General features: G+C 39.4%; 1 protein-coding gene across 1 annotated transcript in view; it reads left to right on the top strand.

The window, feature by feature from the left end:
- Window positions 1-2,858, top strand: part of LOC118817921 (rho guanine nucleotide exchange factor 17-like) — a 165,374-nt gene extending 162,516 nt beyond the window's left edge. The window contains exons 20-21 of the mRNA XM_036584933.1: window positions 385-657; window positions 2,289-2,858. Of these exons, the coding sequence (XP_036440826.1) occupies window positions 385-657; window positions 2,289-2,503 (488 nt within the window). The 3' untranslated portion in view covers window positions 2,504-2,858. The remainder of the gene's footprint in view (window positions 1-384; window positions 658-2,288) is intronic.
- Window positions 2,859-18,478: the final 15,620 nt, after the last annotated feature.

The following is an 18,478-nucleotide window of genomic DNA, read 5'->3' as shown; positions in this document are numbered from 1 at the left end:
GCTTCAGTGTCAGGAAAGATTACAGCAGCCTTTACCTGCCGTAAACTGAAGAACTGTAGAAATAAGCCCAGGTTATATTAGTCCCATGCTATAAAATGAATCATAGAAATAACCCCAAGGTGTATTAATCCTGTGCTATAAAACAAACCTTAATTATAATCCCAATGTATATTAATCCTGTGCCATAAAACAAACCATAGGAATAATCCCAATTTATATTAATCGTGCTGTAAAACAAGCTGTGGAAATAACCCCAGATTATATTAATCCCGTTCTATAAAACAAACCATGAAAGTATAACCTGTGATTATTTCTGTTCTTTCTCCTCTCTCTCTCTCTCTCTCTCTCTCTCTCTCTCTCTCTCTCTCTCTCCCTCTCTCTCAGGCTCTGACGCCATCATCCGTCAGCACAAAGCTGCGTGTTTGCGGATCACGGCTCTGCTGGCCTGCCGGGACGTGTTGTGGATTGGGACGAGTGCGGGAGTTGTTCTGACCCTGTCCATCCCCCCTGTGTCGTCCAGCGTGGGGGCAGGGTCACTGAGGACGCCCCTCCTGCCCATGGGCTCCGCTCACGGACACACCGGACACGTCCGCTTCCTGACCTCCATAGAGCTCCCCGAGGGATTCGACGTCAGCTTCCCCGCCCAGACAGAACCAGGTGGGTTCGAACACTCGGCCAGTAGCACCGCCACAGCACTGCTCCCCCTACTGGCCAGAGCTGAAACCGCTTTACTGTCTTAAAGGCGACAACAGTAAAAAGAATAATATCTCATTTTAGCTGGTGGAACAGTGCGATTGAGCAAGCTTATTAAGAGCAAAACAGTATCATGTGTAAACGGCCTTTATTTACATGTTTCTGACAAACTAAAATAACTAAAATAAAAGTTTTATAGAAAGTTTTTTTAGAACAAAATAAAAGCTCCTCAGAAGAGTCTAGATAAGGAAGTTGCTTTTTTGGTGAACATACTGTGTAACTTATTATAATTATTATAATTATATTTTAATTTATATAATAATGTATCATTTATTTTTAGCACAAATAATTACAAATATTTGAAGTTGTTTTCCTCAAAATAAAAGGAAAAAAGCTTTTGCTTTTCAGATTTTCTGTTGGCCCGTTCATTATGAAATATTTACAGAAATAGAAAAAAGAACAGAAAATTATGTTAAAGGAAAAATACCACACAATTTCACAATTGTAGCATAATTTGATCACTAAAATGTCAGCATAGGTTTGGTGTAAAATGCTCTGTTCTAAAGAAAACTAGCCAAGTTGGGGTTGTTTACAGTGGTGGTGATGGGAACCATCCATAAATAATAAAAATGTATGTTTTCAGATTTACCACTATTTTACCATCATCAACATTAAATATATGAACTCTGAAGACACTGTAGGTTCACTAGTCTCCTACACTGGAATCCTCTTTTAAGAGTAGTTCTAATAACAGTGACATTAAGTTATTGAAAACTGACAGAGATCCACTTTGTAAGGGAAAGTTCCTGAAGCCAGCTAATTATGTTAAAATGTTGAAATGGTGGAAGACTGCTGATGGTTGCTAAAGTGTTGCTTAGATTTTGCTAGGCGGTTGCTATGGTATCCAAGGTGGATGGTAATGTGTTGCTAGGTGCTACCGTAAAACTGCCACCTTAAATTCAGTGCCACCTTAAATCTACTGCCACCTTAAATTCAGTGCTACCTTAAATTTACTGAGAGCTTAAAGTCACTGCCACCTTAATACTGCCACCTTAAATTTACTGAGAGCTTAAATGCAGTGGTACCTTAAATTTACTGATAGCTTAAATTCACTGCCACCTTAAATTCAGTGCCACCTTGATTTTACTGATAGCTTAATACAGCCAACTTAAATTCAGTGCTACCTTAAATTTACTGCCACCTTAAAGTTACTTAGTAATTACTTACTTAATGTTAATGCCGCCTTAAATTCAGTGCCGTCTTAAATTTACTGATGCCTTAAATTTGCTGCCACCTTAAATTCAGTGCTACCTTAAATCTACTGCCACCTTGAAGTTACTGCCACCTTAAATTCAACCTTAAATTCACTACCTCCTTCAATTCAGTGCTACCTTAAAAGCAGCGGCACCTTAAATTGAGTGCTACCTTAAATGCAGTGCTATCTTAAATTCAGTGCTACCTCAAAAACAGTGCCACCTTAAATCCATTATTTGTGCTGTAAGAGTCTGTGTGTACTGTGCATGAGCGTTTTCCAGGCCAACTTAATAAAATATTTTACCCTTTTTACGTCTTTTCTAATCATCTTTCCCTTGTAGCTAACTCGACTCAGTCCAGCTCAGAGGTCAGCGGCAGTGTGGGCCTTCAGCGACGAGACTCCTCCCACCGCCGGGCGTCCACTCTCCTCCAGGCCAAGTCCAGCCTGCTGGTCATCAGCGGAGGGGACGGATACGAGGACTTCAGGCTGACCAACAGCAGTGAGACGGTGGGCAGAGACGACAGCACCAACCACCTGCTGCTGTGGCGTGTCTGAAATAAGCTCCGCCCACTGTCAGACTCCATGTGTGGGAGGCTCCGCCCCCTCCACGCCAGCCGCTGGCCGCACACATACGCTCTTTAACCCCCCCTCCCACCTCCCCCCACCCGGCTGTTCTCCAAACATCTGCATCTCAAGCCCTGAACCCTGCTAGCTACGTGCATGAGCGTTACACAAACTGAAAACAAACAAACAAACAAAAGCAAGGGGTTGTTTTGTTGTTGTTTTTTCGTTCCGTTGTGTTAGCGGTTGATGAGTTATACATTCTGTCACTTTGTCCGATGGTGTAAGAAGTGAACTTTGCTCTGCTTGTGGTGTTTTTTTCCTTGTGGGCTCCTTTTACATGTAGTGAGAAAAAAAAAACTGCAGGATTTAGCAGGAATGACGTTAAGAAGAAAGAAAGGATGATGAAAAGAAAGAATGACGGAGGGACAGAGATAGAATAACAGACAAGAAGGAAAGAAAGTATGAAAAGAAAAGAAAGAAAGAGCATCTGAGGACTCTGCGAAGTGGAAAAGGCATGGCTTGTGGTGAATTAGCTTATTAGCTTTGCCAGATTAGCTGAGTACTTCATTTTGCCATCAGAAAGGAAGGAAGGAAGGCAGAACTGGACAAAGACAGGTTGCTAGAAATGAAAAGAAAGATGGAATAAAAGAAAAGAAGGAAGGAAAGAAAGAAAAGAGGAATGCTGAAGCAGATTTATAGATTTTAAGAGAGAAAAACGATGCAGGGTAGTTGATGAGAACTGTGGACGGGCTTTGGGGCGCTAAAGCTAATTTAAGGACGGATGGATGGACGTCTGAGAGCGATCCTGTCGTCCTCCGTCCCGCTCCGCTTCTTTTCGAGAACAGTGGGCACTCGTTTATTCAGTGTGGTCAACTACTGCTCTTTCACACTGTGATAGCGTTCACGAATGAAGATGCTTATCCTTTAGCGCTATGCTAAAGCGCTGAGGGTGATATGAGAGTTAGCCTAATGTGCAATATAAGGATAGGGTACATACTTAAGACTATACCATATATACTAGCACTCACGCACACACACATACACACACTTACCCCATCTGTGAGAGTGTGCAGTTAGCGTTCTGACCGTAATCGACAGCGTCACGTTTGTTTCTTCACGCGTAATCACCTTATTCTTTCTGTTATCTAGCTATTATTTTTCTAATTAAAGAAGAGTCCAGTTGGCGGTCTGAAAAGAGAACAGCCAGAGCGTTCGATACAGCTGTTGTGGCGAAAAAAAAAAACTATGTACAGTATTTATGTTTTTGATTTTAGTTAAGCGTTTTATAGCACTTAATTTATAAAGATGTTTTCCGTTTTTTTTTTCTTCTGTCTTTCCTGAAAAAGCTCTTGTTTGAGTGAAGCTGTGTAAGTCAGTTGAAACTCATTCACTCCCACTTAGAAGAACCAACCACACAGGCTTTAACAGACCATGCAGTGTCTGAGTTGTGCATTTTTTTCAGTTTAAAACTGGGTAATTTTGATTTGAAGCAGTTTATCTTATAAAGCAGTGAGCAATCACCAACCCTCCTCCTGGAGATCAACATGCCGGACACTAATGCTAGCATTAATCCAGCCACTTGAGGACCTCTGAGCATCAGCAGGTGGAAGATGGTGGTTAGAACGAGACTCTACCAGAGCCAGTTTATGAGGAGCCTGGCCACTTCCTATTTCCCCCGTTATATCAAAAACAGGAAGGGCGCCTGCCAACGGGTCCTCAATGAATGGGAGTAAGTGGAGCTCAACGGCTAAAAAGGAAAAGTTAAAATAGTTTCTAATCACTCGACCCAGAACTTTCCTTTAATTTTAGAAAGTAGAAGGATGTGTTTCAGTAAATAAGCAAAGAAAACTCACCTGTATGTTTCCTTTTTTCTACATTAATGGATTTTAGCAGGACGCTAACATTACTGCTACTGACTGCTGATTGGTTGGCGAGCAGAGCAGCTCATTGGCTGTTTGCGCTCACTGATATCATGGGCGTACATGAGGCGGCGCTTTAAACTCCTATAACTCATGTTTAAAAGCTCCTAAAAATATAACAGCGGCATTAAAATGTTTCTGTGTTCAGGATATGAATGTATTCTTTGTATGAAAACTGTTTAAGCATTTATAAACTAATTTTGCTCAAATGCTCCATCTTAACTCATTCATTCTGGACTCGCTCAGGAGCGCCCTCTAGTGTTTGAGAAACCTGGAAGTCATTACAGAGTGGCCATTCTCTTCTCTACAAGTTCTCTGACTCTGCAGGAGGGTAGATCTCCAGGACCAGGGTTGGTGACCATGGTTAAAGAAGGTCAGATATTTTCTCTTCTATTTTTCATCACAGCCTAAATAAATCACAGCTGATTGTGCCAACATAAATTTGGTCAAATCTCAGAGCCGTGTTCTTCTTTCGAAGTGATTGTTCAGCGAAAAATCAAAAGCCAAGACGTGTTTGGTGTCTGAAGTTTGCTTCTTCAGTTTTGCACTGGAGCTGCAAGGCTAATGTAGCTAATAATGGGAGCTGCAGCAGTTAGCATGGTGCTAGCTACATGCCATGAGTGTTATGTGGAACCCTGACTGATTAGACTTGTATGCCTTAAAATAGGAAGTATTAACCAAATGGAAATGTTTTTTTTGTTTGTTTTTTTTTGTTTTGTTTTTTGTTTTTTGTTTTTTTTTATTTCAAACAGGTAAAATCCCTCTTCCAGTGGGCCGCCATCATCGCCCTGCTTGCAGTTCTATGGCTTGATTATATATTTGAGTTAAATTGCACTCTTAAAGATGGTTCTTTAAGGGTTCTTCAGTAAAGAAAATGGTGTCTGTATAGAACCATGAACACTGAAAGAACCCTTTGCTTGATTAAAGGATTCTTTGCATCATGAAATGGTTCTTCAGACTGATGCAGGATGTGTTGTATATGTTTATATAAGGCATCTTCTATATAGGGTTCTATATAGCACCAAAAAGGGTTCTGCTTTTGTTACAAGCTTAACATTTTAACAGTAGAAGAACCCCTTTTGGTGCTATATAGAACCCTTTTCAAAAAGGTTCTAAATGGCAGCATCTTCAGCACATTCTCCATCTGTCCGAAGCACCTTTCACGATGCAAAGAGCCCTTTAATCATGCGAAGTGTTCTTTGAGTGTTCATGGTTCCATTTAGAACCATTTTCTTTACTATAGAACCCTTTAAGAACCATCTTTAAGTGTGTAGATATTCAGCTAGCTGTTCCTCGCTCACTGGGAAACAGCAAGAGCCACCGTTCGATGCCTTGACAACAAGTAGTAGATGGATTTTTTTCTATTTTTAAATTATTTTGCTCAGTTTTTGTGGCCTATTTTAACAGCGTTGGACACGCGCCTCATTTTCAGGCTGTTATGTCTTAACGGTCAGTGTTCACTTTAAGTAATCTCAAATTGACCTGCTTACTTAGCAGCTTGACCTGACTTGAGGTCAGTTTGTCCAAAGTGTGCTGTTTGGGCCAAGTTTGGTCATTTGATTTGGCCCACCGTAACCCCACCTCCTCACGCATTGAGAGAACAAATGTAATTTTATACTGAACACTGTTCTTTATTGTATTCCAAATGTTTTAATTATTTTATTAAAAGGCCCATATCTTAAAAAAAATCCCTCACTTTGTTTTAAAATAAGAGTTTGATGTGGCTATAAACACTGTTAAAGCTTCAAAACACAGTTCATGCTCCAGTTAATACAGCCCATGTATGAACACTAAGCTGCCAAAACAGCCCATTGAGTGCCTTTACATGCACTTAATAATCAGATAAAACAGCAGAAAATCAGATTTTGTCAGTAATCCGATCAAGTTTACATGCACTTGAGTAATCAGATAATGGGGAAACGGGTCTACATGAGTCAGACGGCAATCGGATTTCTGCTTTGCAACCAGCCAATAAACTCACAGAAGAAGACGTGACGTAAACGCCTTTTTTTTTTAAACATCGACCCACTTTACCTGAAAATATGAACATACATCATCTAGAAGATGAAGAATATTGAAATCCTTCATTTTGTCAAGCGTATATTTGGTTTCAGCTTCGCTCCAAAAGTGTTCTGCTGCGTCTCGCAGCGACACTGCTCAGTTATTTGCGGTACCACAGTCTGTTTTTGCACATGCTCAGACTGAGATATCTGAAAGAAATCAGAGTAAGAGTCACATGCACTGAGAAATCTGATTACTGAGCTAAAATCCAGCTCCCTTTATCAGATTTCTTAATCTGATTTCTAGACCTTTACTCCAGTCTAACAACCATTGACCATTTGAATAATCAGATAACTGCAGAAATCTGATTATGATCGGATTATTGACTGCATGTAAACACACTGTGTGTTTGTGATTTTATGGAAAACAACCTATTTACATACACCTGGCTGCTCAGTCTAAAGCAGTTTAGCTCCGCCCACTCACACTGAAGTTATAAGGAGTGTTTCAGCCTTGACTGCTTTTTGAATGAGCCACAGCCAATCAGAACGGAGCTAAAAAGGCACAGTAACAAAAACAGCCTGTTTAATTGTAAGCGAGGTCTGAAAATGGTCAGTAAAAATGAATTATTACTGTTTTTTGGCACATAAAACCACATGAACATCATACATGGACCTTAAGGAAAAGGATTAAATACAATAAAAATGTGGGATATGGGCCCTTTAACTATATAGTCTTCTTTATTGGTATACTGTTTGTCTTTTTGACTCTTGACCCACCACAGTAAACGCACTTTGGCCAGCAAGATAAAGTTTTGGCACCCCTGTTTTAATTACTTGTTAGCTTCATTAGATTCAGTGTAAAAGCAGTGAAGCAGATTTCAGACACCAAGCGAATCGTACATCGGTCATGCGTGGGGTCAGTAGGTTAGGATACATCCAGAGTCCAGAGTGTGAGAACATCCACAGGTCGGAGCTTCTTCTTTTGTGTGAACGAAGTGGCTGTTGGCTGTTTGTTTAGCAAACGCAGCGCCTGTGAGACAGGATGTGCATGTGTATACAGGGCGTGGTATGTGCTGTGTTGTCTGTGCTTCAGTGCGCATTGAGTGAATGTACAGTACTGTGCAGAAGTTGTCCTGCATTTATTTCATTTCCAGTCAAAACAGCCATTAAGTATTATTTTTCAGGAGAAGTTTCTGAGATCAGATATAAGATGACCCCCAGCATAAGGAAGGGGAATGTCCGGAGAAAATAAGTGACAAAAAGCGGGAATTTTCCAAAATTGGAGTTCAAATTAACAGCTACAGAGAAAACGTGGCTCCTAACAACCACCTGGAAGACCTGGTCAACACCAAAACTGCCCCCGTCAGATAAACAGCACTTAAAGCTTTCATCTCTGAGAGAGAGGAGAAAATCAAGCTGCTTTAGATCTGAAAACATCCACAGGTGTTTCTGTCCATCCTTCCACTGTGAGAAGACGACTCAGCGCTGTGGGTCTGAAAGGATGTGTAGCTGTCAAGAAGAACCTCACTGAGAAAAGGAGACGGACACATCAAACAAAGAAGCTGAACAATGAACTGACCACCCCAGAGTCCAGAGCTCAACACCACTGAATGTGTTTGAGTACTTCAGAAAATGATCAACCAGCTTCTAAGACTGAACTTTGGAGGCGTGTCTGCAGATTCTTTGAGAAACTGAAAGTGAGTCTGTAATAAAGCTGTAATAAAGGTAAAGACTGGACGCACTGAATACTGAAAAAATCAATTTTGTTTTTGGTGTAATTTTCTGTTAAATGTTTTTTACTTTTTTTCTGGCACTCAAAAATAAATAACTTGTACTTAATGGCTGTTTTGGCTGGAAATTAAATAAATGAATGGTGGCCTCTGACTGACTTACTGACAGTACTGCGTATATATCTGCAGGAATTGTAGTGGTTCCAAAAAGTATTTGGACACTATATAGGTGCACTTTGTTAGCCCCCTTTTACCCTGTTCTTCAGTGGTCAGGACCCCCCATGGAACCTCACAGAGCAGGTACTATTTGGGTGGTCGATAATTTTCAGCACTGCAGTAACACTGATGTGGTGGAGGTGTGTTAGTGTGTGTTGCGCTGGTCTGAGTGGATCAGACACAGCAGTGCTGGAGTTTTTAAACACTGTGTCCACTCACTGTTCACTCCATAGACACTCCTACCTTGTCAGTCCACCTTGTAGATGTAAAGTCAGAGACGATAGCTCATCTGCTGCTGCACAGTTTGTGTTGGTCATCCTCTAGTCCTTCATCAGTGGTCACAGGACGCTGTTGGCTGGATATTTTTGGTTAGTGGACTACTCTCAGTCCAGCAGTGACACTGAGGTGTTTAGAAACTCCAGCAGCACTGACCACTGAAGAACAGTGTAAAAGGGGGCTAACAAAATATCAGAGAAACAGATGGACTACAGTCTGTAACTGTAGAACTACAAAGTGCACCTATATAGTAAGTGGAGCTGATAAAATGGACAATGAGCATAGAAACAAGGAGGTGGTCAGAATGTTATGCCTGATCAGTGTATATGAGTGTCTTAGTGAATATAAGTATCTGTGAGGGTCACTCTGTACTGTAAGGCTAAATGACATCTACGTAAGCTCATCATGACTACTGACATAAACCTACATGACCATTTATAAAGGCTTATTTCAGCCAGTGTCATCTGCCGTAAAAAGGCTGCTTTGTCAAATTTATTCTGATATTAAGACGTCATGACACTTTTTTGGGTGAAATGATGTTATAACGACTGACTTTGTAACTTACTGTAAAACCCAGTAAATGACAGTAAAACATGTTTTCTTAATGCTGGTAAAAATCTGTAGATTACAGTCTTAAAAATACAGCCTTTTACCGTAATTCAGCAGTTTCACTAGTTCAACTAGTTAATTTGACATACATAATTTTACCATAATAACAGTGACAACCTTTAAAATAAGCTCGTGTCTGAGAAATAAAGGTGATTTTTTTGTGATTTTACAGTATATTGCTGTAAATTACCGCCAGCAGTGTTAAAATGCAGTATATGTGTGGTTTATTTACATGCATCAGTAGATCAGTAGGGCTGAGCAACATGACAGTATTTATCATTGTAATAAATTACACCACAATATGTCACAATACGCTTTTTCTGAGCATGTTGTAGATATCGTCAGTGCTTAACAATCACTTCTCAACTGCATGTCTGATTAAAAATGGAGCGTAATTAGTTCTGTTTAATTGGATTTAGTGCAGCTCAGTTTGTGCTAGGTAATTGGATTCATCGTTTTTGATGTAATTTTTTAATGCGGCACTGTTCCAGCTTATCAGATGTTAGAAAAAAATAAATATTGCGACATGTCATGTATTGTGAAAACTTATCAAAGTATCATGACATTACATTTTTGCCATATCGCCCACCTCTGATTATCAGCATCATTTCTCTGTCATCCCAGAAAGTGTCATTACAACAGTAATAAACCTGGCAGTCTGTGAACTTGGTATCAGAGGTGGGAAATGCCGCTTTTATGACAGAATAAGTGTCGATAAATGTTTAGGTAGGCCTGTGTCAGTTGTCATGAAGGGTTAATGTGGCCTTATGAACACAGCTGTACAGAACCGTGTTACCACTGTGAGTTAGTGGTGTACACTCTTTAAAAAGAGGGTTCTTCAAGGGTTCTTTAGTAAAGAAAATGGTCAAGAATCATCATCTTTAGTAAAGAAAAAGAACCCTTTTGCATGATTAAAGCCTTCTTCAGAATGATAGAGAATGTGCTGTAGATGGTTCCATATAGCACCTTTTTAAAAAAGGGTTCTACTATGGTTTCGATATCAAGCTTGTACCAATAGAAGTATCCTTTTTGATGCGATGGTTCTTCGGGGGTTCTTTAGTAAAGAAAATAGTTCTACATAGAACCATGAACACTCTGAGAACCCTTTGCATGATTAAAGAGTTAAAATCGTGAAAGTGTTCTTCAGATTAATGGAGAGTGTGTTTTATATGGTTCTTAAATATATGGAACCTTTTTGAAAAGGGGTTCTACATGGCACCAAAAAGGGTTGTTACAGGCTTATAAAACCATTTTCTTTACTAAAGAACCCTTGAAGAACCGTCTTTTTTAAGTATGTATATATAAACACATGCAGCACTCAGGCAGATGGGGCTGCAGCTTTAGCCTCATTAGCCTGCAATCTGGACCTCATTAGCAGGTGGCCACTGCACCTGCCCTTAGGTCAGCACAAACACGTTTCAGCTGGTCACATACACTGCATGTCCAAAAGTATCCAGACAGCCTGTTTAAAGAGTGAATTCAGCTACGTTAAGGTGCACACATTGCTGATACAAGTGGTCAATTGTGAGCAATCCTTATAGCATTGACCAGTAGAATGAGGTGGTCCGGAACATCTGGACATTAGCCTTAACAATGCCAAGCGTGCGCTAGAGGGGATAAAGCCCCCCAGCAATGGGCTGTGGATCTGTGGAACTGTGTTCTCCTGAATGATTGAGATCCATCCAATACTTTGTGTCCAGTACCTTCCACATTGCAACAAATGGTATCTTGTCGAGTAATATCTTCAATCTAGTCAATAAATCTTAAATTTTAGATTAAAAAATCTAAAATCTCCTGTTGAGGTTGTTGCAAGCTTCATGTCAGATTATGTAACTTTATTTCCAAACATTGTTTACTTGTTTTTAGTGGTTTTATTCAGTAAATTATCTCATTATATTAGCAGATAATTTTGCTTGTTTTAAGAAATGAACTTGAAACCAACCAAATCATCTGCCAGTATAGTGAGATAATTTTACTTGATAAATTGACCTAAAACAGGTGAAAATGTCTAGAAATAAGCTAGATAGTCTTATAATAAGTGCACAACCATCTCAAAATAAGAAATATTAGATAGATCGACTAGAATTAGGATCATTTCACTTGACAAGATACTATTTTTTGCAGCGCAGTACGCTGACGCTCTTGTGGCTGAATCAATCGAATCCTCAGCAATGTTCAAGCCTTTCCAGAAGAATAGAGGCTGTTACTGCAGCACAAACCTTTGGACACACAATGTATACTAATACGCCCTTCCCAAGCAGAACTGGCCTACGTGAACTATTGGGAATATTGACAGATTATAAAGAGCTTCTTTATGGATGTTAGTGCTGAGGTGGTGTGGGTTTAGTGTACTGTATCTCCAGGTGGGGGGAAAAAACACTGTAGGATCACCAATGTGGAACCTTTGCCTTGTCCTTTCGGTCAGTTTAGAAAAATATTTTCATATGACGGCTTAACAGATGAAAAACACAAACGGGCAGAAATTAAACTTTGTTTTTTTATCATAAATCAGTTATGCTACCACTCCGACTCGAGTGTGTTTGTAAGTAGCCTTCCAGACTTTTGTTTTGTTTTGTTTTTGTGAAAGAAGTCATCAATGTTTATTGTAAATATTGGTATATATTGCCTTTTTCTGTACATAGTGCTCCACTGTCCACAATTGTTGATATGAATCTGATGGCATATTTTTATATACTTGTTTAAGTTTTTGTCTATGGTTTATGTTTTTGTCCCTTCGGCATGTCCTCCGTGCTGCCACATTTAAATTATAACTCTGTCGTATTTTAGATGAAGAGTATTTGCCTCCGCAGGTCACGTTACAGTCCTCATGGTTTCTTCACATCTTTTCCTGTTTATGGTTCTGTGGGTTTCTTTGCAATTAAAAGAAAAATCACCGGACAGTCCAGTCTTACGTTCGTCTTTTTAATTGTATCATTTAAAAAATGGTTTCAGAGGTTTTCCCATCAAAGTTTACAGCCTTGTTTGCAAGTTCACTATGTGGCCAAAAGTAAGTGGACACCCCTCCTGATTAGTAAGTTCAGGTGTTTCAGCCACACTCATTGCTCACAAGTATATAAAACCAAGCACATGGTCATGCAGTGTCCACAGACATACACTGGCAGTAGACTGGGTCGCACTGAAGAGTTTGCTGGCTTTAACCGTGGCACTGTTATAGATGCCACCTTTGCTACAAGTCAGTTTTTTAAATTTCTGCTCTGCTAGGTCTGCCCCAGACAACTGTAAGTGCCATTCTTGTGAAATGAAAGCAGAGGAAACAGAAGCTCAACGTTTTCTGCTCTAATGCTGCAAACTATGATTTTAGAAAGGGATGTCTGTCCAACCAGCTCATGTTAGTGTCCACATACTTTTGTGTATATAATGTTTTAATTAAATGATTTATGTGAATGGCTCATAAATGCTGCCCTTCCATAAAGTGTTACCTGGGATTTTAAGTCCCATCATGATGACTTATAAAATACAATTACACTATTTATCACAAACTTCATCAGGAACTGTGTAATGACTCAGCTCCAAAATGACAGTGGCAATACTCGTAAGCACTATCCGTGTGACATTACAAGAAAGTTGGTAATTTCTTAAAATTTCACTGCTGTGTCTGATCCACTCATTCCAGCACAACACTCTATGAGACACTCCTACCTTGTCAGTCCACCTTGTAGATGTAAAGTCAGAGACGATAGCTCATCTGCTGCTGCACAGTTTGTGTTGGTCATCCTCTAGTCCTTCATCAGTGGTCACAGGACGCTGCCCACAGGACGCTGTTGGCTGGATATTTTTGGTTGGTGGACTATTCTCAGTCCAGCAGTGACACTGAGGTGTTTAAAAACTCCAGCAGCACTGCTGTGTCTGATCCACTCAGACCAGCGCAACACACACTAACACACCACCACCACGTCAGTGTTACTGCAGTGCTGAGAATGATCCACCACCCAAATAGTACCTGCTCTGTGAGGGTCCATGGGGGTCCTGACCACTGAAGAACAGGGTAAAAGGGGGCTAACAAAGTATGCAGAGAAACAGATGGACTACAGTCTGTAACTGTAGAACTACAAAGTGCACCTATATAGTAAGTGGAGCTGATAAAATGGACAATGAGCATAGAAACAGGAGGTGGTCATAATGTTAGCCCTGATCTGTGTATATCCACCGAGTCAGCACTCGGAAGTTATAAGGGGTCTTTCATCCTGGACTGCTTTTGAATGAGGCACAATACAGGGCAGCCAATCAGAACAGAGCTAGGCTTACAGATATAATTCTTAAAGGTGCACAAAAACAACTTGTTTAATTCCAATTCGATAAGTAAAGGCTGGAAAATGGTCATGTTAAAATGGATTATGACTGTTTTTGGTGTATACAACAGAAAAATGTTATAGCTGGACATAAAATGTTAGAAACTTTAGGGCCCTTTGAACACACGGCCCTCCAGCACTACCTATACGGCCACCAAAAATCCACCTCCTGGCTTTTGATATATGATCAAAAGAGGGTTTTCCGTGTCCCTTTAAGAATACCTCTATAATTATATGTAACTAAAGCCTTGGGATGTAATAAGCCTGGGCATTGAAGGGGTTAAAGGAGGATGAGTATATTAGCGTCATTGAGGAGGTGGGGGTTCACCCACGCTGCTGAATGCTGCGGATTCACAAGCACACGCATTTCAGTCACTCCAACGTTCATAGAGGGTGAATGGCAAGCACAAGGCCAGTTCACTTCACTGCACAGGGAGCCAGTTGTGGTCCAGAACAATAGCATTCTTGTTATGGCTCATATATGTGGCATTCATTGACTCCGTTTGAGGGGGATGGGGCACGGATTAAGTTTTCGTAGGCTAAGTTTTGTCTGTTTAGAGGCTGTTGGACGCGTTAGTGTCATATCTGCTGTGTACATGCATTAAAAAGTATAGGGCCAATTGTAAATGTCTTTATAATGGAGAATCAGAGGTGGGTAAGGAACCAATACTGTGGTGTTAAAGTGAAATTCATTTAATTTTCCAAAATTTCTACATAATTAAATGGTTAAGATGTGAACAGAGTCATTCAGAGTGGTTTGGTCTGAAATGCTTTGCTCCAGAGAAGCATAAGAGTCAGAACCGTTCACAGTGGTGGTGATAGGAACCAGACGTCCACCTCTAAAAGCTCTCTCAAAGAAAGTTATTACATGAAATGGTTATGAATTCACTGGCTTTACTGTAGCTTTGTGTGATTTTTGTGCTGTTTTAGCATCGATTAATGGTGGAGGGGTGCATGCAGGGTGTTGTGAGGCAAAATAGTCCCCAAGAATCAATCAATCAATCAATCAACCTTTATTTAACCTCAGAGAACATTGAGGGTGACCCTCATTTACAACGTTGCCGAGTTGATACAGGAAAAAGGGATTGATAATGTGTAAGATGTCAAATAATAAAAGTAAATGTAGTAATAAAAATGACTCAAATCATTACTAATAAATTAGTAAAAAATACATAAAAATGATATAAAACACAATAAAACAACAGGAAATATAGATAAAAGATCAAAAAAGGAAATAATAATAAAATAATCATAATTAAAACAAGAATAATAATGTGAATAATAATAAATAATTATAACAATATATAATAACAAAAATAATAAAATACCTAAAATAATGAAAATAAGGCAATAATAGTGAAAATCAGGGAAAACAGTTGCAGGCAGAGTGGAAGTGGTTAAAAACGTACTTTGTCAGATTTTCCTCTATTTTACCATCATCAACATTCCATATGAACTCAGAAGACTCGTGTAGGTTCACTGGTGGTTCTGGATAGTAAATAAAATGGCTATATTTGTGTTGTCGTCATGGCGACCCCTGGTTCCTATCACCACCACTGTAAAGACATCTGAGTCTCTAAGTTTCTCTACAATGAACCGCTTCATGTCAAACATCTCTGAAGGAAGTTTGAAAGCTGGTATAAATCCCCTTTAATTCAGTGAAATAATGACTCACACAGACGTAAAAGCAGCCAGCAAAAAAAACCTGAGTGAACAAGTGACAAAAACATGCCTGCAGTACTGACTATCAGCGTCAGAAAGGAAGTTTGAAGACTCTATTCTTTTTTTGGGCTCTTTTGGTCTAAAATAAGATGCTAAAGCACCAAACTAAGGTGTGAGCAACAGTAAAGCGGCCCAGGAGCTGAATCAGCACAACAGAGTGAAATCAAAGGGCCAATATCATGGAAAACTAAATTTCCCTCACTTTTTTAATCCCTTGTGTGGTGTTGATGTGTTTGTTACTCAGTGGTCTGGTGGACCCACCGCATTATTGTTTTTTTAAATCAATACAGCCGTAACAATTTATGGAAAAATACCAGATTTTCCATTCAATTTAAATACATAAATCCAATGTAAAAATGGTATTATAATTTGTTTCTCCATCATGTTCAATAAACTTGAATGAATTAAATAATGTTTAAATTAGAAGTGCTTGTAGGATTTATGCAATTATTTTACATAACATTTATGTATTCCTAAAGAGTTAATATCACCTTCTGTATTCACAGCACAGTTACTTAGACTGTGTAAATGTATTAAATGACAGTACATGTTAAATTCACAAACGTGTACTGTAGTCCAAACTGTATTGAACAGTATTTGCTGAGGCTCATTAAAGGACACATGTAAACTTTAAAGTCTAAGGTAAAAGAAATAAACATAACTCTATATATTTCAGCTGTGATCAAATTCCCTGGTTTAGAATTTCTATTCACTCGCAACTGAACTACTAAATAAAGCTGATGTTTATGTGCAGAACATTCCTGTTGAGGTGCAGCTCTCATGCTGACCACCATGCAAGTTAGCCAGCTAACGCTATCAGTCACTTCATGCCAGGCTAACATGTCGAGGTCACCTACAGTTACAACAACATCAACTGTTGATTTGAATATTAATGGAATAAATCTTTATATACTGCTTCACAAAAAATCTAACAGGTCTTATACAATTCAAATAAATCAGTTTGGGTTTTATCCAAATTGGGTTGCTTCTAATGAATATAAATAAGTAAAGTATATTTTTTTATGTTTTTAAATAAGTTTTATGTGAAATATTTGCTTAATGTTTATAATGGCTGCAAATCAATTTTTTGAGTATAGTGTAGGGTTCTCCTTTAGCAGCTGTAGCCAGTCAGCAGCCTGTCCATGTTGTCCACCCTCACACACACACACACACACACTAACAGCAGGCCATATGGGAGGAGAACAGAGTGAAGGTTGAAGGTTCATTGTTTCTGTGATGTCACAAGAACTAATTTACACATATCCTCCCATCCAGCCTATAGCACTTCAGCTCCGCTCATTCACACTGGAACAGGACACAATTTCAAGGCAGCCAATCAGAACAGAGCTCATTTACATATATCAATCTTGAAGGTACAGTAACAAAAAAACAGCCTGCTTGATTCTAAGGCAGGGGTCGCAACCCAGATGTTAAGAAGAGCCATTTTGTCCTCAAACCACCTTGGGAGCCACAACACTTTATGTCCATTTTACCATGTTGGTTGTAAATATGTCTCAGTATGTGTTAATGTACTAGTATAGGATAAAAATATAACATAAACGAAAACACAGACTAACTTTGCTCTGCTTTAAGCTTTAGCTCAGCTATAGCCACTTTTCTCGCATCTCCAGCAGGAAACTTTTCCACAAACGTAGAACAGTTTCTTGTAAAACGTCTCTCAACATTCAACTTTTTACGAGGCTGAAGTCGCTTCTCATTCTCCAGCTTCTTGTTCGAATTTTCCCGATGTACCTTAAATGGTGCCTGAGGTGGCAGAATGTAACTGTTGCACTATTTAAGGTGGAATGGAAATTTGAACAAGAAGCTGACTTTGGTTTTGTGACCTTTTAGTGTTTGTCAGTTTCTCGTTGCAGATTAAACGCATAAGGAAACCAGCTGGAGTGATTATAAACACAAATAAGTCCATTCGTCTCCAAATTATCGATGTTCATCTTAAATCTTTCTCTTTGGATTATTTTATTTTTACCTATGAATCACACATTTGTTGTAAGTGGAGCTTAAGGGGAAAAAATAAAATACAAGAAAAAGCCCTTAAACCCCCTTTTGACAATGCTAATGCAAATGAGTTAATGGAACCAGTTACTGCCCACTGCTGGTTAGAACTGTTTCATGTATTTTTTTTTCCTGGGAAGACAAGACAAACGGAAAATCCCTTTTCACATCAGAGTGAATCAGCAGGTTGTCTTACTGTCGAGCAGCATTCCTAAAGCTTTAGTTAGATACGGAATACCTCAGCATTTTCAGCGTGATCTCTGTCTACCGCGTCTGTAGCGTATGCTCAGTCATCATAGACAATCATTTTGATGTGTCTTCCTTATTTCATAAAAGAACAGAAAATCTGTTGACCTAAAACACTTATAGTAGAAGCGAATGGGCCGGTTACTTCCTTTAAGTTAATATATGCTTTTTACGGTGTATTATTTACGGATTTATAAGTATTAAGATTAATATCTGGAAAATAAGCCTTGTTCAAGATGCTAGCTTGGAAATGATATCATTTTAGGCCAATGCCTCCCAGTGCTGTTCCTGTGTTATCCTTTAGTGCTTTCCTGCCTCAACACAGCTCATCAGCTCATTACCAAACACTTAATGAGGTTAAAGTGGGAGTGACTGTGTTAGAAAACCCTAAAATGTGCAGGACAGGAGGGTTAATCCAGGAGCAAACTAGCCTAATATAGTAAATACTTCTAATTAAAAAGTCACTGATGAGGTAAAAGTGGGTGCGATAGAACAGAAAAACATTAAAGTGTGTGGTGCTGTGGGATCAGGATCTGGCCTATATGTTCTTTAATGAAGCAGCTTGCCCTCAGCCTTCAGCTTAAACACCATCGTCCAAGCCTCAGGACATCTGCTGTGAACGTCCTGCGCCAGCGTCAGCCTGGACACTGCACCTGTGTGAGCAAAGCTGCGGGTAAAGGTCAAAGCAGAAGGACAACGATCTCAATCTTCAGCCCACTTTTTTCAGTATTATGTGTGCTCACCATCGGGCAGTCAAAGCAGAATCATATCAGTTGAATCACGTTTATTTGACAGATTGAGCAAACAGACAGCATAAAAATATGCATTCAAGTTATTGTGCATTAATTAAAGCTGTACTATGTCAATTTTGGAAATGTGGGATTTGGAGACCTCTCTGGTGGAAATGTGTAACTGCAGGCAA

This window comes from Colossoma macropomum, unplaced genomic scaffold (assembly GCF_904425465.1).
Source record: "Colossoma macropomum unplaced genomic scaffold, Colossoma_macropomum, whole genome shotgun sequence".
Classification (NCBI taxonomy): Eukaryota; Metazoa; Chordata; class Actinopteri; order Characiformes; family Serrasalmidae; genus Colossoma; species Colossoma macropomum.
The sequence above is the reverse complement of the archived record's forward strand: the minus strand, read 5'-3'. Positions and strand labels throughout refer to the sequence as shown.